Consider the following 16,882-nt stretch of genomic DNA (forward strand, 5'->3'; position numbering starts at 1 on the left):
ATACGCTCTGAAAGGAAGGTGAAGTTCATCCCAGGGGCTGGGAACAGAGGAAGAGTGGCATGATTTGATTTCCATTTTGGAAAGAGCCTTCTGGCCACAGAGTGAGCCAGACCAGAGGCAGCGGATCCTTCGGGCCCCAAGGCCCAGAGGTAATGTTTGATGAGTCTTGGCTATCTAGTGGTCCAAACTGGGATTGGGGTTTGAGAGATACTTAAAATATATATACACCAGACAGTGAGACCTCGCAGGCTGGATTGGAGATGGCCTCATGGAGGAGGCCATCTGGTTTAGGAAAGGGAAACATTTGAGCAGAGGGCATTTCAAGAGGAGTAGGTATGTTGAACCAGGTCCTAGGAGTGGGAAGTGGGCTTTGTGGGGAGATGCAGGAGGACTGGAAGGGCACACAGTCTCTCCTAGGTGGCAGAGCAAGTACTTTTCAAATGGTTAAGTTGTTCTCTGATGCAGATGGCATAGCCTTGCTCTGGAACCCCAGGGGTCTGCACTATGAGTATCCCACTGGGGCTCACCAGAGGGTCCACAGAGCATCCGGACCCTCCTTGGGTACCGTGAGCACCTAGGGGTCTGCTGCTCACATGGTCCAAGTCAGAGGCACTTGCACCAGAGCCTGGACTTGCTCTGGGCCTGATTAAAAACACTCAGCCTTCAGAGGACCTGATGAACAAGTCTGAGTGTGCTGTATACTGCCTCCAAATTCCAGAGAAACATCTGCAGGACCATGCTTGTTTTCATGTTGGGGGGTGGGGATGGTGGTTGAGGTGCCATAACTTATCCCAGCATTCCCTAGACCCCCCAGATCCCCAAGAACATCATTGATGTGGCAGACCCTGAATCTTCATGAAGTTTACGTTGCATCCTCTGGCATTTGCGCTGGGGGCAAGTTGAGGGATCGAAGACTGGGAGGCAGCCCAGTGTCGGGTCAAGAAGTCACGGAATGCCCCGTTAAGGGTTTTGGCAATAGGTCTTGAGGGAAACCAATAGAGCAGAAGACCTGCTCTGTGCCAGACAGCATGTTTCTTTCTTCATATCTCATGTGATTCCCAGCACAGCCTGTTTTTTATAGATGAGGGAACTCCAAGAGAGCAACTAGCTCGAACCAGCAAAGGACTGGAGGCAGTGCTACTACCTGAAGCCGGCCTCCTGGGTGTGGGACCTGTGTTGGCACAAAGGTCTACACTCAGAAGAGTTCTACACTTGACTGAATGCTATGTTGTCACCATCTTGAAATTGGTATCATTTTTGAACAACGTTGCCCTGCAAACCATGTTGCCAGTTCTGGCCAGGGGTGGCCGTTTCTGGAGCATCTCAGAGGCATGTGCACGGTGATTAGTAGCATGAAATTTGGCTGCAAGTGAAAGAATGGTTGTACCAGTTTGGACAACCCCTTAACCTCTCTAAACTTCAGTGCCCTCATCTGTGAAATGGGGCTAATTTTGATATTTACATCATGGGAACACTGTGTGCATTAAATGAGGCGATGCATGTAAAGACCTCAGAATCATGTCTGCCCAGGCAAACGCTTGGCGTGTTGGATGTTGCTGACCTGGATCTTCTGTGGCCATGATTTCTTACAGAATATTCCCACCCAGTATTTGCACCTTGTGGCTGATCATTACTTCTACAACAAGCACTCCCCGGTTGAAATACGAGATAGTTTTCTGGACTTGCTTGGAGATGCGCTCTTTGTGGTCCCTGGGGTGGTCACAGCTCGATATCATAGAGGTGAGTCTCTCAGCACTACCCCCGCTCCCGACACAGCAGGGTCACAGCTCAGCAAGGCCAGTGGCCGCAGGAATTCTTGTTGCCTGATGACTGGCCCTGCTCCACCCTTCTGTTCCCTCAGTTAGAGGGAGTTCCCAAGGATGTCTGGGATACAACCCTGCAGGCTGACCTTTGCAATTGCCGTGCCTTTCAGAGTTCAGGGATGTTGATCAGTTTTTGTTGTTTCTGTTTCTCCTCCTTTGTCAGGACCATCCAGAAAATTCCCACCTCCCCATAATTTTATTTCCCACATTCCTTTCTCTGAAAGTGTCTTCCCAAACATTTTAAGTATCAGCAGTAGTGGAGCAATCAGAAAGGGAGTATAACTTGTGGCGACACAAACCTTGTTTCCCTCCTTCCCCTGCCCTGCCCTTATTCTCTCTCTCTCTCTCTTCCATTCCCCTTTCCTTCTGTTTCCACAATTTTTTATCAAGAGCCTACTATGTTCCTGACAGTATTCTGGGCCCTGAGGACACATCAGTGAACAAAACAAAGACACCATGTAACTCACATTCTAGTTGGGGAGACTAACAAACAAGTCAAGATAGAATATATATGTGTTAGATGGTAATATAAGTAAAAAAAACACAGGGCAGGGGATAGCAGTGGCAGGGCACTATAAGATTCTGTATCAAAAGGTCTGCAAAGGTGACAAGGGAATGAGGACCAAGAACGGACTCTTGAATTTGGGAACACAGAGGTCACTGGTGACCTTGACAGGAACTACTGTGATAGGATGATGGGAGTAAAAGCCTGGTTAAAACGGATTCAAGAGAAAATGAGCAAACTGATCTCCAGAGAATACAATCCCAATCTCAAACTTTCACCAGTGGTTTTGATTCTGATGAACTGATTCAAAAAATTTACATGGAAATGCAAGGGTAGCCAAAACAATCTTGAACAAGAACACCAAAGTTAGTGGACTTACAAGTTATCTGATTTCAAGTGTTATTTTTGAGTACAGTCATTAAGAAAGTCTGTTACTGGCTGAAGAATAGACACATTGAACAGAGTGGAGAGTCCAGAAAATCGACAGTTAACCAGTTTTTGACAGAGGTGCCAAGATAATTCAATGGAGAAAGGAAATTCTGTTCAAAAAACAGAGCTGAAATGACTGGATATCTATGTAGAAAAAGTGAGCCTCAACCCTCTTACTCACACTATACACAAAAATCAACGTGAGTTGAGCTGTAGACCCAAATGCAAAAGCTTAACTTGTACTTAAGCAAAATAAACTTTTTTCTCATCAAAAAACACTATTAACAATGTTAGCAAAAGTGGTGGAGGCGGAAACTCCAAAATCTGTCCCACCACAAAAGCAGTGAATAAATTGGCAAGTACTGTCAGAATCAATTTTACCAGAACTCTGGAAATAAGTCAAGGGTGTATAGCAAGCAAATGAGCATTTCATCAAAATATAGACCCTGGAGTCTCAGTGAGAGTGTTTGTGGCATGTTAACTTACTCTGCACCATTTCCTGCCACCAGCTAGGCAATGGCCTTAAAGACAGCAGCCCATATTTATAGTCTAGGCTGCTAGTACTGGAGGGAGAAAAAAGAACCTATTCTCAAAGACTTGTGGTTGTTTGCTTTGACCTATCTGGTGGCTCCCTAAACAACTAAGCTAAAAGGGCTTGCTTTTATTTCCCCTAACATAGAGCTTTCTCAGGGATTAGACACCTACCTGGAGGGCATTTTTCATAAACATTTAAAGGTAAATGCATTTGCTGATACCACTAGGGGCAAGGGATAACAGTTGGAATAAATAAGAGACAACACTTAGGAGGAAAAGCTGGGCAATGAGCTGCTCTGGGAATAAAGGATTGAGAAGCTCTCCATATACCTGGGAATTTAGAAGGCCTTGTGCATATTCAGAGTAGGGAGCATGCTCATAAAAGCCCTGAGATGGCCCTAAGCTGTTATATCTGGCTGACCTGGAGGCTATCCTCAAACAGAAAGTGAAAACTAAGTAAGAGTTGTAAACTGTCTGGCTGAGTGTTGAGGGATGTTCCAACACACACACAATGCCCATCTTCAAAGACTGGGAGATTTTGTTTGTTTGTTTTAGGCTTTTATGAAAACCTCAGCTGACCCATAAGATTATTAGTTGACCACTAAGAAAACAGGAGAAAGACTTTGGTGGCTACACATGACCAAGAAACATTTATCTTTTTAATTTTTGTAATGTTTTATTTTATTTTTGAGAGAGAGAGAGAGAGAGAGCAGGGGAGAGGCAGAGAGAGAGGGAGACACAGAATCCAAAGCAGGCTCCAGGCTCTGAGCTGTCAGCACGGAGCCCAACGCAGGGCTCAAACCCACAAACTGTGAGATCATGACCTGAGCTGAAGTCGGACGCTTAACCGACTGAGCCACCCAGGCATCCCAGTACAGAAACATTTCTAAACAAACAAACGACCACAACCACAACAAGCAGTAACAACAAACCATGGAAAGGAGGTAGAATCTGATGTTCAGAGTTGCCACATTATAATATTCAAAATCTCCAGTTTTCAACAAAATATTACAAGGCATGCAAAGAAATGGGAAAGTATGGCCCACGGACAGGAAAATAATTAATAGAAACTGTCCCTGAAGAACCCCAGACATTAGATTTACTGAAGGCTTTAAACCAACTATTAAACATGCTCAAATAGCTGAAGGAAACCACATATAAAAAATTAAAGGAAACCATGAGAATGATGTTTCACCACATACAGAAGCAATAAAGAGAGAATTTATAAAATTATAAAAAGGACCAAATAGATATTCTGGCATTGAAAAATACAACTGGAATGGAAAATTCACTAGAGGGTCTCCACAGCAGATTTGAACATAGAGAAGAAAGAAACAGAGAACTTGGACACAAATCCATTGATCTTACCCAATGTGAGGATCAGAAAGAAAAAGGAATGAAGGAAAGTGAACAGAGCTCAAGAGGCCTGTGGAACACCATTAAACATCTCAACATATGCATGATAGGACTTCCAGAAGGAGAGGAGAGAAAAAGAGGTAAAAATAATATTAAAAAAGTAATTATCAAAATGTCTCAAATTTGATGAAAGATGTAAATATTCATGTACATGAATTTCAGTGACTCCCAAGTAGGAGGAAACTCAAAGAGATGTATATAGAGACATATTACAATCAATCAAAAACCAAAACCAGAAATTCCTGAAAAAGGTAAGAGAGAATAGACTGATCATGTACAAAGTAGTTTCAATAAGATTAACAGCTGATTTCTCAACAGAAACCACAGAGGCCAGAATGGTATATTCAAAGTGCTGAACTAATAATAATAATAATAATAATAATAATAATAAAGTGCCTGCCAACCAAGATTTCCATATGTCAAAACTATCTTGAAAAATGAAGGAGTAATGAAGACATTGCCAGATAAACAAAACCTGAGAGATTTTGTCACTAGTAAACCTGCCTGATAAGAAATGATAAAGGGAGTCCCTAAGGCTGAAATGAAAGGACACTAGACAGTATCTCAAACCCACAAGAAGAAAAAAGAGCACCACTAAAGGTACTCACATTACTTATGTTTACTTGTAGAAGTCAGTATTAATTCATTTTTGGTTCTCTAATGTCTCTTTTCTTCCTATATGATTTATTATTTTTTTTCAACGTTTTTATTTATTTTTGGGACAGAGAGAGACAGAGCATGAATGGGGGAGGGGCAGAGAGAGAGGGAGACACAGAATCGGAAACAGGCTCCAGGCTCTGAGCCATCAGCCCAGAGCCTGACGCGGGGCTCGAACTCACGGACCGCGAGATCGTGACCTGGCTGAAGTCGGACGCCCAACCGACTGCGCCACCCAGGCGCCCCGGTCTTCCTATATGATTTAAAAGACAAGTGTAAAGAACAATAATTTTAAATCTATGTTTTGACATACAGTGCATCAAGGTGCAATTTGTGACAACAACAACATAAAGGCACAGAGCTACAAAGGGGGAAAGTTTTTGTATACCATTGAGACAAAGTTGGTATTCATTGGAAATACATTATTTTAAATTAGGATGTTAATTATAATCCTCAGAACAACCACTTAGAAAATAACTACAAATATGTAGAGTAAAAGAAACGAGGGGAATCAAACTGGTACACTAGAAAATATTATCTAACACAAAAGAAAGTAGTAATGGAAGAATTGAAGAATAAAAAATATATGACATATTGAGGAGCAAATAGTAAAATGGCAGAAATAAACCCTTCCTAATCAGTAATTACACTAAATATAAATGGATTCTCTCAAAAGGCAGAGATTGCAGAATGAATGGATTATAAAAACAGAGTCCAACTGTATGCTGTTCTAAAAGAGACTCACTTTAGAAATAAAGATACAAATAGCTTGGAAGTAACAATGGATTCTTGGATATAATGCCAAAAGCGTAATGAAAAGAGAAAAAATAGATAAATTGGACTTCATAAAAATTAAAAATTATTGTGCATCAAAGCACAATATAAAGGAAGTGAAAAGACAACCCACAGAATGGGAGAAGATATTTACAAATCATATACAGTAAAACCTTGGATTGAGAGCAACTTGTTCTGTGAGTGTTCCACAAGACAAGCAAACATTTCTAATAAAATTTAGCTTGATAAATGAGCAATGTCTTGCAATACAAATAGTACATGACACCAAACATCACATGATCACAGCTGAGCCATTGATTCTTCTCTCTCTCTCTCTTGCTGTGGGATTGTGGGTGATCGTCTCCCATGCTCAGATGCTCAGTCTCAGGCCAGAGTGTTTGGCAGAAATCAGTGATTTTTCAAAACATTGGAAGGTGCCTACAACTGGCACTAGTATATTTTTTGTCACTTCAAAGCACCTATGGATAGTCCTTTGCTTTTCCATACAAGAGTAAGCTTAGGAATGCTTTGCTTCATTCTAGGTCAGGCTGCCTGAGATATAGACCCTTTCCTCTGCTGCCTTGCCAGTTACATTAAATACAGTATATGACAAGAGTTTATTAATATTGTGCTGTAGTCAACATCTGTGTGAACATAGACAATGGTCCCCATGCAGAAAAATGTTGAAAGGGAAGGCAGTAAGAAGGAGATGATTATGGTGGAAGTTAAGGAAATCATTGAGAGGTCAGAATGAGGTATGTGGGTGGCCAAAATTGCAAGGTTTTATAGGAAATCTACATTGAGCATTTGCACAATATTAAAGCAGAAACAAGAAATAAGGGGGCTAGATGCAGCAAAAGGAGTCAGGAGAATATCAAAGCAATGGCCACATGTTCTGGAAGATGTAGAAAAGTTGCTTCTGGTTTGGATAAATGGGAAGCAACTAGCAGGTGATACTGTGACCAAGAACTTTATCTATGAGATGGCAAATGCCTTGTACGCTGACCTCATAAGTAAACTGCCAGGTACATCAACAGAAAATGAAAAAGTCTTCAAGGCAGGCAGGGGTTGGTTTGATAACTTTAAGAGGACAAGTGGCATCCATAGTGTTGTGAGGCATGGAGAGACTTTGAGTTCGGATGCTAAAGCAGCTGACGCGTTCACTACCAAGTTCAAGAAGCTCATGGTTTCCGAGTGTTACCTGCCGGAGTAAGTTTTTAACTGTGATGAGATGGGGCTGTTTTGGAAAAAGATGCCAAAGAGGACCTACATTACAGAAGAAGGGAATGCAATGCACAGTCACAAGCCGGTGAAAGACCATCTCCCCCTCTTGTTTTGTAATAATGCAGGCGAGAGTTTTAAAGTCAAACACCTGCTTGTGTATCATTCCACGAGTTCACAAACCTTCAAGAAATGCAAGGTGCAGACACGCCAGTTAAACGTTGTATGGAGGTCCAACAGCAAGGCTTGGGTCACTCATAGCTTGTTCATTGAGTAGCTCAACGAGGGCTTCAGTCCTGCAGTGAAGAAATACCTTTTTAAAATAATCTGCCACTCGAAGCTTTGCTGATTATGGATAACACTCCTGCTCATCCTCCAGGCTTTGAGGATGACTTACTGGAGGAATTCGAGTTCCTTAAGGTCAAGTTCCTTCCTCCCAACACCACTCCAATCCTCCAGCTCATGGATCAGCAGGGCATTTCAAACTTTGAAAGGCTTTACACCAAAGCACTATTTCAGCAATGCTTTGAGGTAACCGAAGGAACAAACCTTACCCTCTGAGCATTTTGGAAAAATCATTTCCACATCGTGAGCTGCCTCAAGATCATCGATAAAGCCTGGGATGGGGTCACCAAGAGAACCCTCAGTTCTGCTTGGAGAAAACTGTGGCCTAACTGCATTCTTGGACATGACTTGGAGGGGCTTGCTCGTGAACAGGAGCCGTCAGTTGGCCATGTTTGTGGGGAAGTCCATGGGACTGGAGGTGAATGAGGACAATATTCAAGAGCTGGTGGAGACACATGGCCAGGAGCTGACCACCGACGAACTGAAGGATCTGCATCACGAGCAACAGCAAGAGGTTATGGAGGGGATCTCGTTGGCAGAGGAGGAGAAAAAGGCAGAGGGATCCCTCACTTCCAATGAGATTAGGGAGACATGTAAAATGTGGGAAACAGTGAAACATTTTGTAGAAAAGCACCATCCAAATAAGGCTGCAGCGGTGCGAGTGATGGATCTATTTAATGACAATGCAATGTCATATTTCTGTGAAGTCCTCAAAAGGAGGCAAAAGCAAGTGTCATTGGATGGGTTCCTTATTGAAGCTGCATGAAAAGAAAACGATTCCACTGAGCCAATGGATAGCAGTGATTCTAATAGCGATAGTGAAATTCTTCCTACACAATAACCCTCCTCTAGTCTCCCTCACATCAGCCGTGAAGGTTTTCAAAGGTAAGTGCAGGTTACTTTGCTTATTTTTCTATTTCGTATTTTCTTTATTATTTTGTATTATATTATAGTATTGTAATCATTTTTATGTGAGTATTTTTGGGTTGTGGAATGAATCATCTGAGTTTCCATTATTTTTTATGGGGAAATTTACTTTGATATACAAGTGCTTTGGATTACAAGCATGTTCCAGGACAAATTATGCTCACCAACCAAGGTTTTACTGTATATGATAAGGGTCTGTTATTCGGAATATATGAAGGACTCAACAAAAAGCCAAATAACTCAATTCAAAAATGGGCAAAGAACTGAATGGACATCTCTCTAAAATAGATATACAAATGACTAATGAGCACATGAAAGGGTGATCAACATTATTAGCCATCAGGGAAGGCAAATCAGATCAAGTCACAGTAACATACCACTTCATAACCACCAGAGTTGCTGCAATAAAAGAACAAATAAACAAACAAAACCCAGAAAACCACAATGTTATTGAGAATGTGGAGAAACTGGAACTCTCATATACAGCTGGTGGGAACGGTAAATGGTACATGCAAATGTGGAAAGAGGGTTTGGCTGGTCCTCAAAAACTTAAACATAAAATTACCTTATAACTCAGCAATTCCACTCTAGGGATATACCCAAGATAACTGAAAACAATAGTTTGACATGAATGTTCACAGCAGCCTTCTTTAGAGAGATCAAACAGTGGTAACAAAGCCAAAGGTCCATCAGCCCATGAAAGGATAAACAAAATGTGGTGTCTATATACAATGGATTATTATGTGGCCATAGTGAGCAATGAAATGCTGATACATGCTACAACATTGTTGAATTATGAAAACATGCTAAGTGAAAGAAGCCAGACACAAAAGGCCACATGTGTGATTCCATTTATATAAAATGTCCATAATTGGCAAATCCATAGAGACAGAAAGTAGTCTCCGAACGAAGGGCAAATGGGGAGTGACTGCATAAAGGCTTCTGTTTGGGGTGCTGAAAATGTTCTGGACCTAGATAGTGGTGATGGTTGCACAACATTCCGAACCTACTAAAAGCCACTGATTTGCACACTTAGAAATGGTTACAGTGGTGAATTTTACATTACGTGTATTTTACATTAAAAGAAAAAACAAACAAACAAACAAACAAAAAAAAACCAGAGCGCTGTTACAAAAATGAAGAGGCAAGCCACAGACTGGACCAAAATATTCACAACATAATTGTCTGACAAAAAATTCGTATCCAGAATGTGAGAACTCTTACAATTCAATAACGAAGAGACAAACAATCCAATTACAAATGGATAAAAGGCTTGAAGGGATACTTCACAAAACAAGATATCTGAACACTGAAAAGGTGCTCAACGTTATTAGTCATCAGGAAAATGCAAAATAAACTTCAAATGAGGAAACCATTTACACATCTGGAACGGCTAATATTAAAAACACAGAGGCGCCTGGGTGGCTCAGTCGGTTTAGCCTCTGACTCTTGGTTTTGGCTCAGGTCATGATCTCACAGTTTGTGAGTTTGAGCCCCACATTGGGCTTGCACTAACAGTGTGGAGCCTGCTTGGGATTTTCTTTCTCTCTCTTTCTCTGCCCCTCTGTGCTCTCTCTCTCTCTTAAAATAAAATTTTTAAAAACTGAAAAAAAAAAAAACCTACAAACTATATACCCAGAAGTATTCCACATCCAAGGATGTGGAATATTCAGAAGTGTCATATACTTCTGGAGAGAATGTAAAATGATATAACCATTCTGGAAAGCTGTCAAGTTTCTTACACAGTTTAATGTACACCTACCCTGTTACTCAACCATTGTACTCTTAGATATTCACCGAAGAAAAGTGAAAGCATATGTCCTTACAAAAGACTTGTATATGGATATCCCTAGCGGCTTTAATCATAATACCACCAAACTAGAAAGAACCTAAAAGTCTATCAGACAAATGGATAAATACATTGTGATATATTAATGCAGTAGCATACTACTTGGTGATGAAAAAACAATCAACTACTGATGCATGGAATAACATGCATGAATCTCAAAAACATTACACTGAAGAAAAGAAGCCAGACACAAAAAAGTCTATATAATTCCATTTACACGGAGGTCAAGCACAGGCGAAATTAATCTGTGGTGGCAGGAATAAAAACATTGCTTGTTTCTTGGTAGAGTGACTACAAAGACACCAAAGGGAATTTTCCAGGCTGATAGAAACGGTCTGTATACCTGGGCATGGTGATGTCATGTCGTGAATGTCAGTGCATTTGTAAAATCTCATCAAACTGTACAATTAAAATCTGCGTTTTTTATTGCCCCTAAATGATACTTCAGTTAATGGAGAGAAAGAGAGAGACAATGAGAGGAGAGGAAGCAGAGATGATGAGTAATGTCAGGTCTTGCTAGAAGGGATTTAGAGAGATAAGGCAGTAACCAGAGGGGAAACGGAGACCAAGAGTACGTATGTTTGTGTGTGCCTGTGTGTGTGCATGTGTATGTGTGCGCATGTGTGTGTCGGTGCGTGTGTACGTTGCACATGTGTGTATGCATGTTAACGAGAGACTCTGGAAGCCTGTTGGCTACTGATGGCAGTGGTCCAGTAGAGAAAAATTGATGATGCAGGGAAGGAAGGGGAGATTACAAAGCAAAGGCCTTCAGCTGAAGAGAGATGAAACAATGTTGAAAGCAGGGAGTAACTTTGTTCGCTTTGTCTCCAGACAGCCGAACCAGAGTTAGTGACAAGAAGTCACAGGGAGGTAGGTCTTGGCTCAGTAAGAAAGGCTTTTAGAGAAGTAAAAAACTATTGCCCTCTCAGACTGCCCCGAGGGGTGCTGAGCTCTTGCCACCAGGGGCGTAGGGGCTGCTGTGGCAGGAAGTGCTGGCCTCCGACAAAGAAGAAGGAAATTAGCATGGTTCGAGTCACCTGTCTTCTCCCAGACATCCCACCCGTGGGTCTGTGGAGCCAGGACCAGCCCGGGTGGGGACCCAGGACCAGCCCAGGTGGGGACGCAGGGCCGCCCCTGCTCCGCTGCGCATGCGCACCGGCCGCAGGCCCTTTCCTGCCTCTCCACAGATGCTGGCGCACCTGTCTACTTCTATGAGTTTCAACACCGGCCCCAGTGTTTAAACGACACAAGGCCAGCTTTCGTGAAAGCCGATCACTCTGATGAAATCCGCTTCATCTTTGGAGGTGCCTTCCTGAAAGGCGACATTGTCATGTTCGGTAAGAAACGGCTTCGGGGGCTTCTCCTCTCGCAGGGACTGGAGCTTGGGATGAGCTGGGGAGAAGGCACTGTTAGCACGAAGTCCCTCAACCGCCCAATACTATGCAAGAGTCCAGAAGACTGGTGGGTTAGGATTTAATCTATGGTTTACAGACATAGCCATTCCCTGGAAAATGCCCCCCTCTTATTTTTAGGAAAAGGAGTTGCCAGCGTTTGCTTGATAAGTGTTTCTCTTCATACTAAAGCCTAAAGGCGTGGGCCCTTGAGGGCACTCATGCAATCTAATTTTTTTGTTTTTAGTTAGAACCTCTTTCTTCCTTCTCTCTGACCACTAGTCTCAACCCTCCTTGCCCTTTCTAGAATCACTGATGCTACCCAGGGCTTTAAAAGGAAAACAAACAAACAAACAAACAAACAAACATGTTTTTCATAATTCCAGCCCAAAGTAGTGGGACCCAGGTGATCTAATGTAGATGCTTGCAAACTGTTGCTAGCAAGTTTCGCTCATTCATTCCTGAATTTATGACCTGTGCAGTGCCTAAAATAAGAAGCCAGTCATATGAGGTTATCAATAGAGAAAATATAGGGACTACACACTATAGATATCACTAAAATATTTTGTTTAAGAAATTACACAATACAGGCTCTTAAGCAGTTCGCGCTGGCTTCTTGACAATGAGGACAGAGCCTCCGCCTAAATATGCGCTCTGTTTATTCATTATGTGATTTATTCATTCCCATCCTCGTAATACAGGTAATGACACAACTACCTCCTACGTTGTCTTAAGGATTAAATGAAACAATTCTCATAAGGTATACAGTGAGTGCTTAATAAATGTCCCTGTTACTATTACTCAGCAGCCATCACTGAGCATATAACTGTGTGATGGGCACAGGAATCTCCAAATGGGAAAAAATGAACCGCATGTGTATCAAAGGCTAAATTCTTTAATATCTAAGGAGCTCTTGGGGCGCCTGGGTGGCTCAGTTAACCGTCCGACTCTTGATCTCAGCTCAGGTCTTGATCTCAGGGTCATGAGTTCAGGCCTCTCATTGGGCTCCACACTGGGCATGAAGCCTACTTAAAAAATATAGATAGATAGAGATAGAGAGATATATGGTATGTATATCTATAAATATATATGGTACATAATATATATAAAGAACTCCTAAAATCAATGGGAAAATAACAACCCAGTCAAACACTGGGCAATATATAAATAGTTTATGGAAGAAGAAACATGTGACTTTTAAGCATGAAAATCCACTCGACCTCACCCATATCAAGAGGATTGAACATTAACCTTGACTGAGGAATTCTCTCTCAACTATCAAGGTTGGGGAGAGCAATACTTTTTACATAATATATTTCAGCAGGTGTGGGGAGACCGACAACCTCATATATTAATGGAAAATTTAAAATGCAGATAGTCTTTACCCTAGCAGTTCAACTTCTAGAATTTTTTGCACAATTATATATAGGCGAAGGTTTAGGCACACACTGAAGCATTGCTTCCACCAGCAAAAGACTGGAAACGATGCTAAGATCCACCAAGAGAATATTGGATGCCTGAATTATATATTCATAGATAACTGAATATATACATACTTATGTGTTATACATTTATAGAACAATAAATGGCAATGAATGGAAGGTTTATAGACAACAGTGTGGGCCTATCTCCTGGATACAGTTTTAGTACAAAGAGAAAGACGCAGGATATATGTTCGTATTACACCGAGTATGTAAAAAGGCATCTGCCAAAAACCCTTGCACGAGGCTAGCCTGCCTTCGGAGGACACTCAAGAAGCCGGTAGCTATGGTTGCCTCTGAGGCTGGTAACTAACTGGGTGTCTGGAGGGAAGAGACAGGAGGGAAACTTACTTTCGTTAGATACCCTGCCTGCATTTTGGATTTGTCCTTTGAGCAAGTATTACTTTCTCAAATAGAGAAATGCCATAATTAATTAATTGTTTGAGGGGGAGTGGTAGAAGGAGAGAGAGAGAGGTGGCCTCTGACCCGAGGAAACCTGCAGCCTCATGGGAATTTCTGGAAGAGCACTGGTTAGACAGGGAAGCTGTGTGATCCGCCTCCTCCATTTGGAAGCCAGGATCCCTCGGGCGAACCCTGGTGGCTCTAGGCCTCAGTATGTGCAGACACAAAATGAGCCCAACGATTGAGGATTGAGCGGTGGGCCAGTGAGAGGATCCCGGTGGGAAGGGAGGTGTGAACGAGATTCAGCAGGCCCGAAGCACCTTGGGCTTCTGGCAAATCCGTGTGAGAGCCGGATTTTGTGATTGTCTCCTTCAGAAGGAGCCACCGAGGAGGAGAAATTGCTGAGCAGGAAGATGATGAGGTACTGGGCCAACTTTGCTCGGACCGGGTAAGTGAGCACTGCCTTGGTGCGGGCTTTCCCCACAGCCGGGTGTCTGGGGGGTAGCAATCTCACCCCCACCTCTGCCCTCACTTCCAGGGACCCTAACGGGGAAGGTGTGCCTCTGTGGCCAGCCTACACCCAGAGCGAGCAGTACCTGAAGCTGGATCTGAATGTGAGCGTGGGACAGAAACTGAAGGAGCAAGAGGTGGAGTTTTGGATGAATACCATCCCCTGATACCCTCCACTTCCACAGCCCTCCCCAGTCCTCCTTCTCCCTTACTCTCCCTTTCTCTGCTCCTGTCTGGCTTCTTCTCTTCTGCTCCATGGGAAGTTCTCTCTGTGTGATTTGGTTTTCCTTCTTCCACAATTTCACCCGCGATCCTTAGCTCCGTTTCTGTGTTTAGCTACTTCGTGGAATCAGCTGCTTTCACCGATGTTTTATGGTCTTGAGGGTGATTCTTAGGGGAATTCTTTTCAACATCAAACAATGCTACCGGCCTTGGAAGGCTACCAGATTTCTTCAATAAATCACCGTGATGGCTGGCATATTACTTGGTATCATAATGACCTTGTTAGTCAGATGAAACACAATCAGAATGTAAAATATGTACAAGGAACAGAATTTAATTCTGTGTTCAGAACATTCTCACAACCCCCAGCATTCAAGATGATGTGGACTTCCTATGAGAGAAGGTGTCTGTGTGTGTTAAGTGAAACGTGAGTGCTTCAGCTCTGATCCACGCGAGTTTCAGCCACAAGCCAAACATGGATGTCCTGAACACCGATGGTCTGAACCGGATCTTTCCTCCAGCTCAGGAGATATGTGGGGGAGGGGTGGGGGAGGCCGGAGAGCCTCCTTCTCAGCAATGGAAACCAGACATCCTCCAAGGTCAGGGGCCCAGAAGTCAGATGCCAGGCAGTAAGGTGAGGTCAGGGAGATACTGAGGAGAAAAGATGTTTGATGGGACTGAGACTAATCCATCCTTCCATAAACCTATAATGGGTGCCTGATGTGTACCAGACATATCCCCACTGGAGCTACAGTGGCAAGCAAGACACGTTCGCCACCAGTGGTAAGCAAACAAACAGTAAGCAAACATTCACACAGACGAATATCTGATGATAGAAATTTGATAAGTTCACCTAGGGAGAGTAAGGTGTTTTATTAAAGTGTAACGGGGGACCTAATTTAGATGGAAGTCTTAGGAGGTTCCCTCTGGAGAAATAATATTTATCTTAAGAAAGGGTGAATTAGAGTTAGCCAGTTGATAGGTAGAGATGCACTTGTACCCTTGATATCCATATAATTCATATTAAAACCACATAATCCCTATTCTATTCATGTCATTTACCAGGGTAGTTAGTTTTTCCTTGTGATTGCTCCAAGAGTACGTATGTGCATAGAATAGGAGGGTTCCCGAAATGTCAGTAATGTAGAGTTCCTCTGGGTCAGAGATCTCCTAATCCTAGCCTGAGTTTGGCCCCAAGAAATGCTTTGTTTAGTCCACACATGTCAAAAACATTTTGGAATTAATTTCCAGTTAATATGAAGTTAGGGGAATTTCACTTTGGAAGCCATGTGTCCAGCTTCTCCAGAGTAGAAGAAGAAGGTAAAAAAAAAAAAAAAAAAAAAGGAGGTGGAGGTGGAAGAGGAGGAGCAAGAAGAAGAAATCTGGCATCAGCGGAGCTGAATTCCCACCTGGTAACCAGGGTTTCTGACAGCCCACACATCACCTTTGAGCCAATTAGAAGACACTCTTTCTTCAAAACCCTCCACAGACAGACTTCCTCCAGGAAATCATCATTGATAAATAACTATGTCTATGATGTGAAAAATATCTCCTCTGAAGTAGTGCCCCTGTGCAGTGCACAACCTGCACAACTGTTCTCAATGACCCTGATAGAATAAATCTTCAGAACTGAGTAGAGTCTACCCCTTTACCAAGGCATGAGCTCTCAACTTTCTACAGTCCTCACCATTCCCCTTTGTCTTATGCCTGGTCCATTTCACTCATTGATATTACCTGGCCCCAGAAGGTGTTTAAGCCTGGGCCCCTGGCCTCTCATTTTACAGAAATCTATGGAGAAGTAAAGGAATTCATCCAAGATCATTCAGTGAATTAGCAGCAAGTAAAAACCAGGCCTTGAGTCTCTTGTCTTTCCAGATCAGGACACTCTGCCATGCTGCCTGCCTCCCTCAGCATATGGTTCAAATCTGTTGGATTGTTTCTTGCCTAGGTGGTTGTGGAAGGGGTAGATCAACAATCCTTGGGGCATTTTATGGTTCTAGGAAGAGGAACCAAGCCACACACAAGCAAGCTGGAAATTCAATTGCCTGTGCAGCTGCAGAAGGCTAATTTCTACATTGATATTTGGCTTAACTAACAGCTAGAAAACACCACTCAACTCATTTTTTAAAATACTATCATATTAAATGACATTACACTTATTTATATACTGCACACAGTCCCAGTATCCTCAAATATGATTCTAATTTTGGTAGGTGTCTTGCAAGAGGGAGCATATTTCCAACTCATCCAGATACAGGGCCCTCTTTCCTCCTTATTCCTGTCCACATGTGATCAGATGTTGTATTGAGTTAAAGTTGAAATATGAGTGTCAGTTGGCATCCTGCTTTTTTCATTTAATTCAGGATTTTCTATCAGAAGTGTAAGTAGAAGAATCA

At 42.5% G+C, this 16,882-nt stretch overlaps 1 protein-coding gene across 1 annotated transcript in view; it reads left to right on the forward strand.

The window, feature by feature from the left end:
• The window catches only part of CES5A (carboxylesterase 5A), a 29,618-nt gene extending 14,871 nt beyond the window's left edge, over positions 1-14,747 (forward strand). The window contains exons 10-13 of the mRNA XM_025920513.2: positions 1,593-1,740; positions 11,668-11,817; positions 14,130-14,202; positions 14,293-14,747. Of these exons, the coding sequence (XP_025776298.2) occupies positions 1,593-1,740; positions 11,668-11,817; positions 14,130-14,202; positions 14,293-14,431 (510 nt within the window). The 3' untranslated portion in view covers positions 14,432-14,747. The remainder of the gene's footprint in view (positions 1-1,592; positions 1,741-11,667; positions 11,818-14,129; positions 14,203-14,292) is intronic.
• The last annotated feature ends 2,135 nt before the right edge of the window (positions 14,748-16,882 follow it).

The sequence above is a fragment of the Puma concolor genome, chromosome E2 (assembly GCF_028749965.1).
Source record: "Puma concolor isolate L17-30 chromosome E2, mPumCon1.1.hap2, whole genome shotgun sequence".
Classification (NCBI taxonomy): Eukaryota; Metazoa; Chordata; class Mammalia; order Carnivora; family Felidae; genus Puma; species Puma concolor.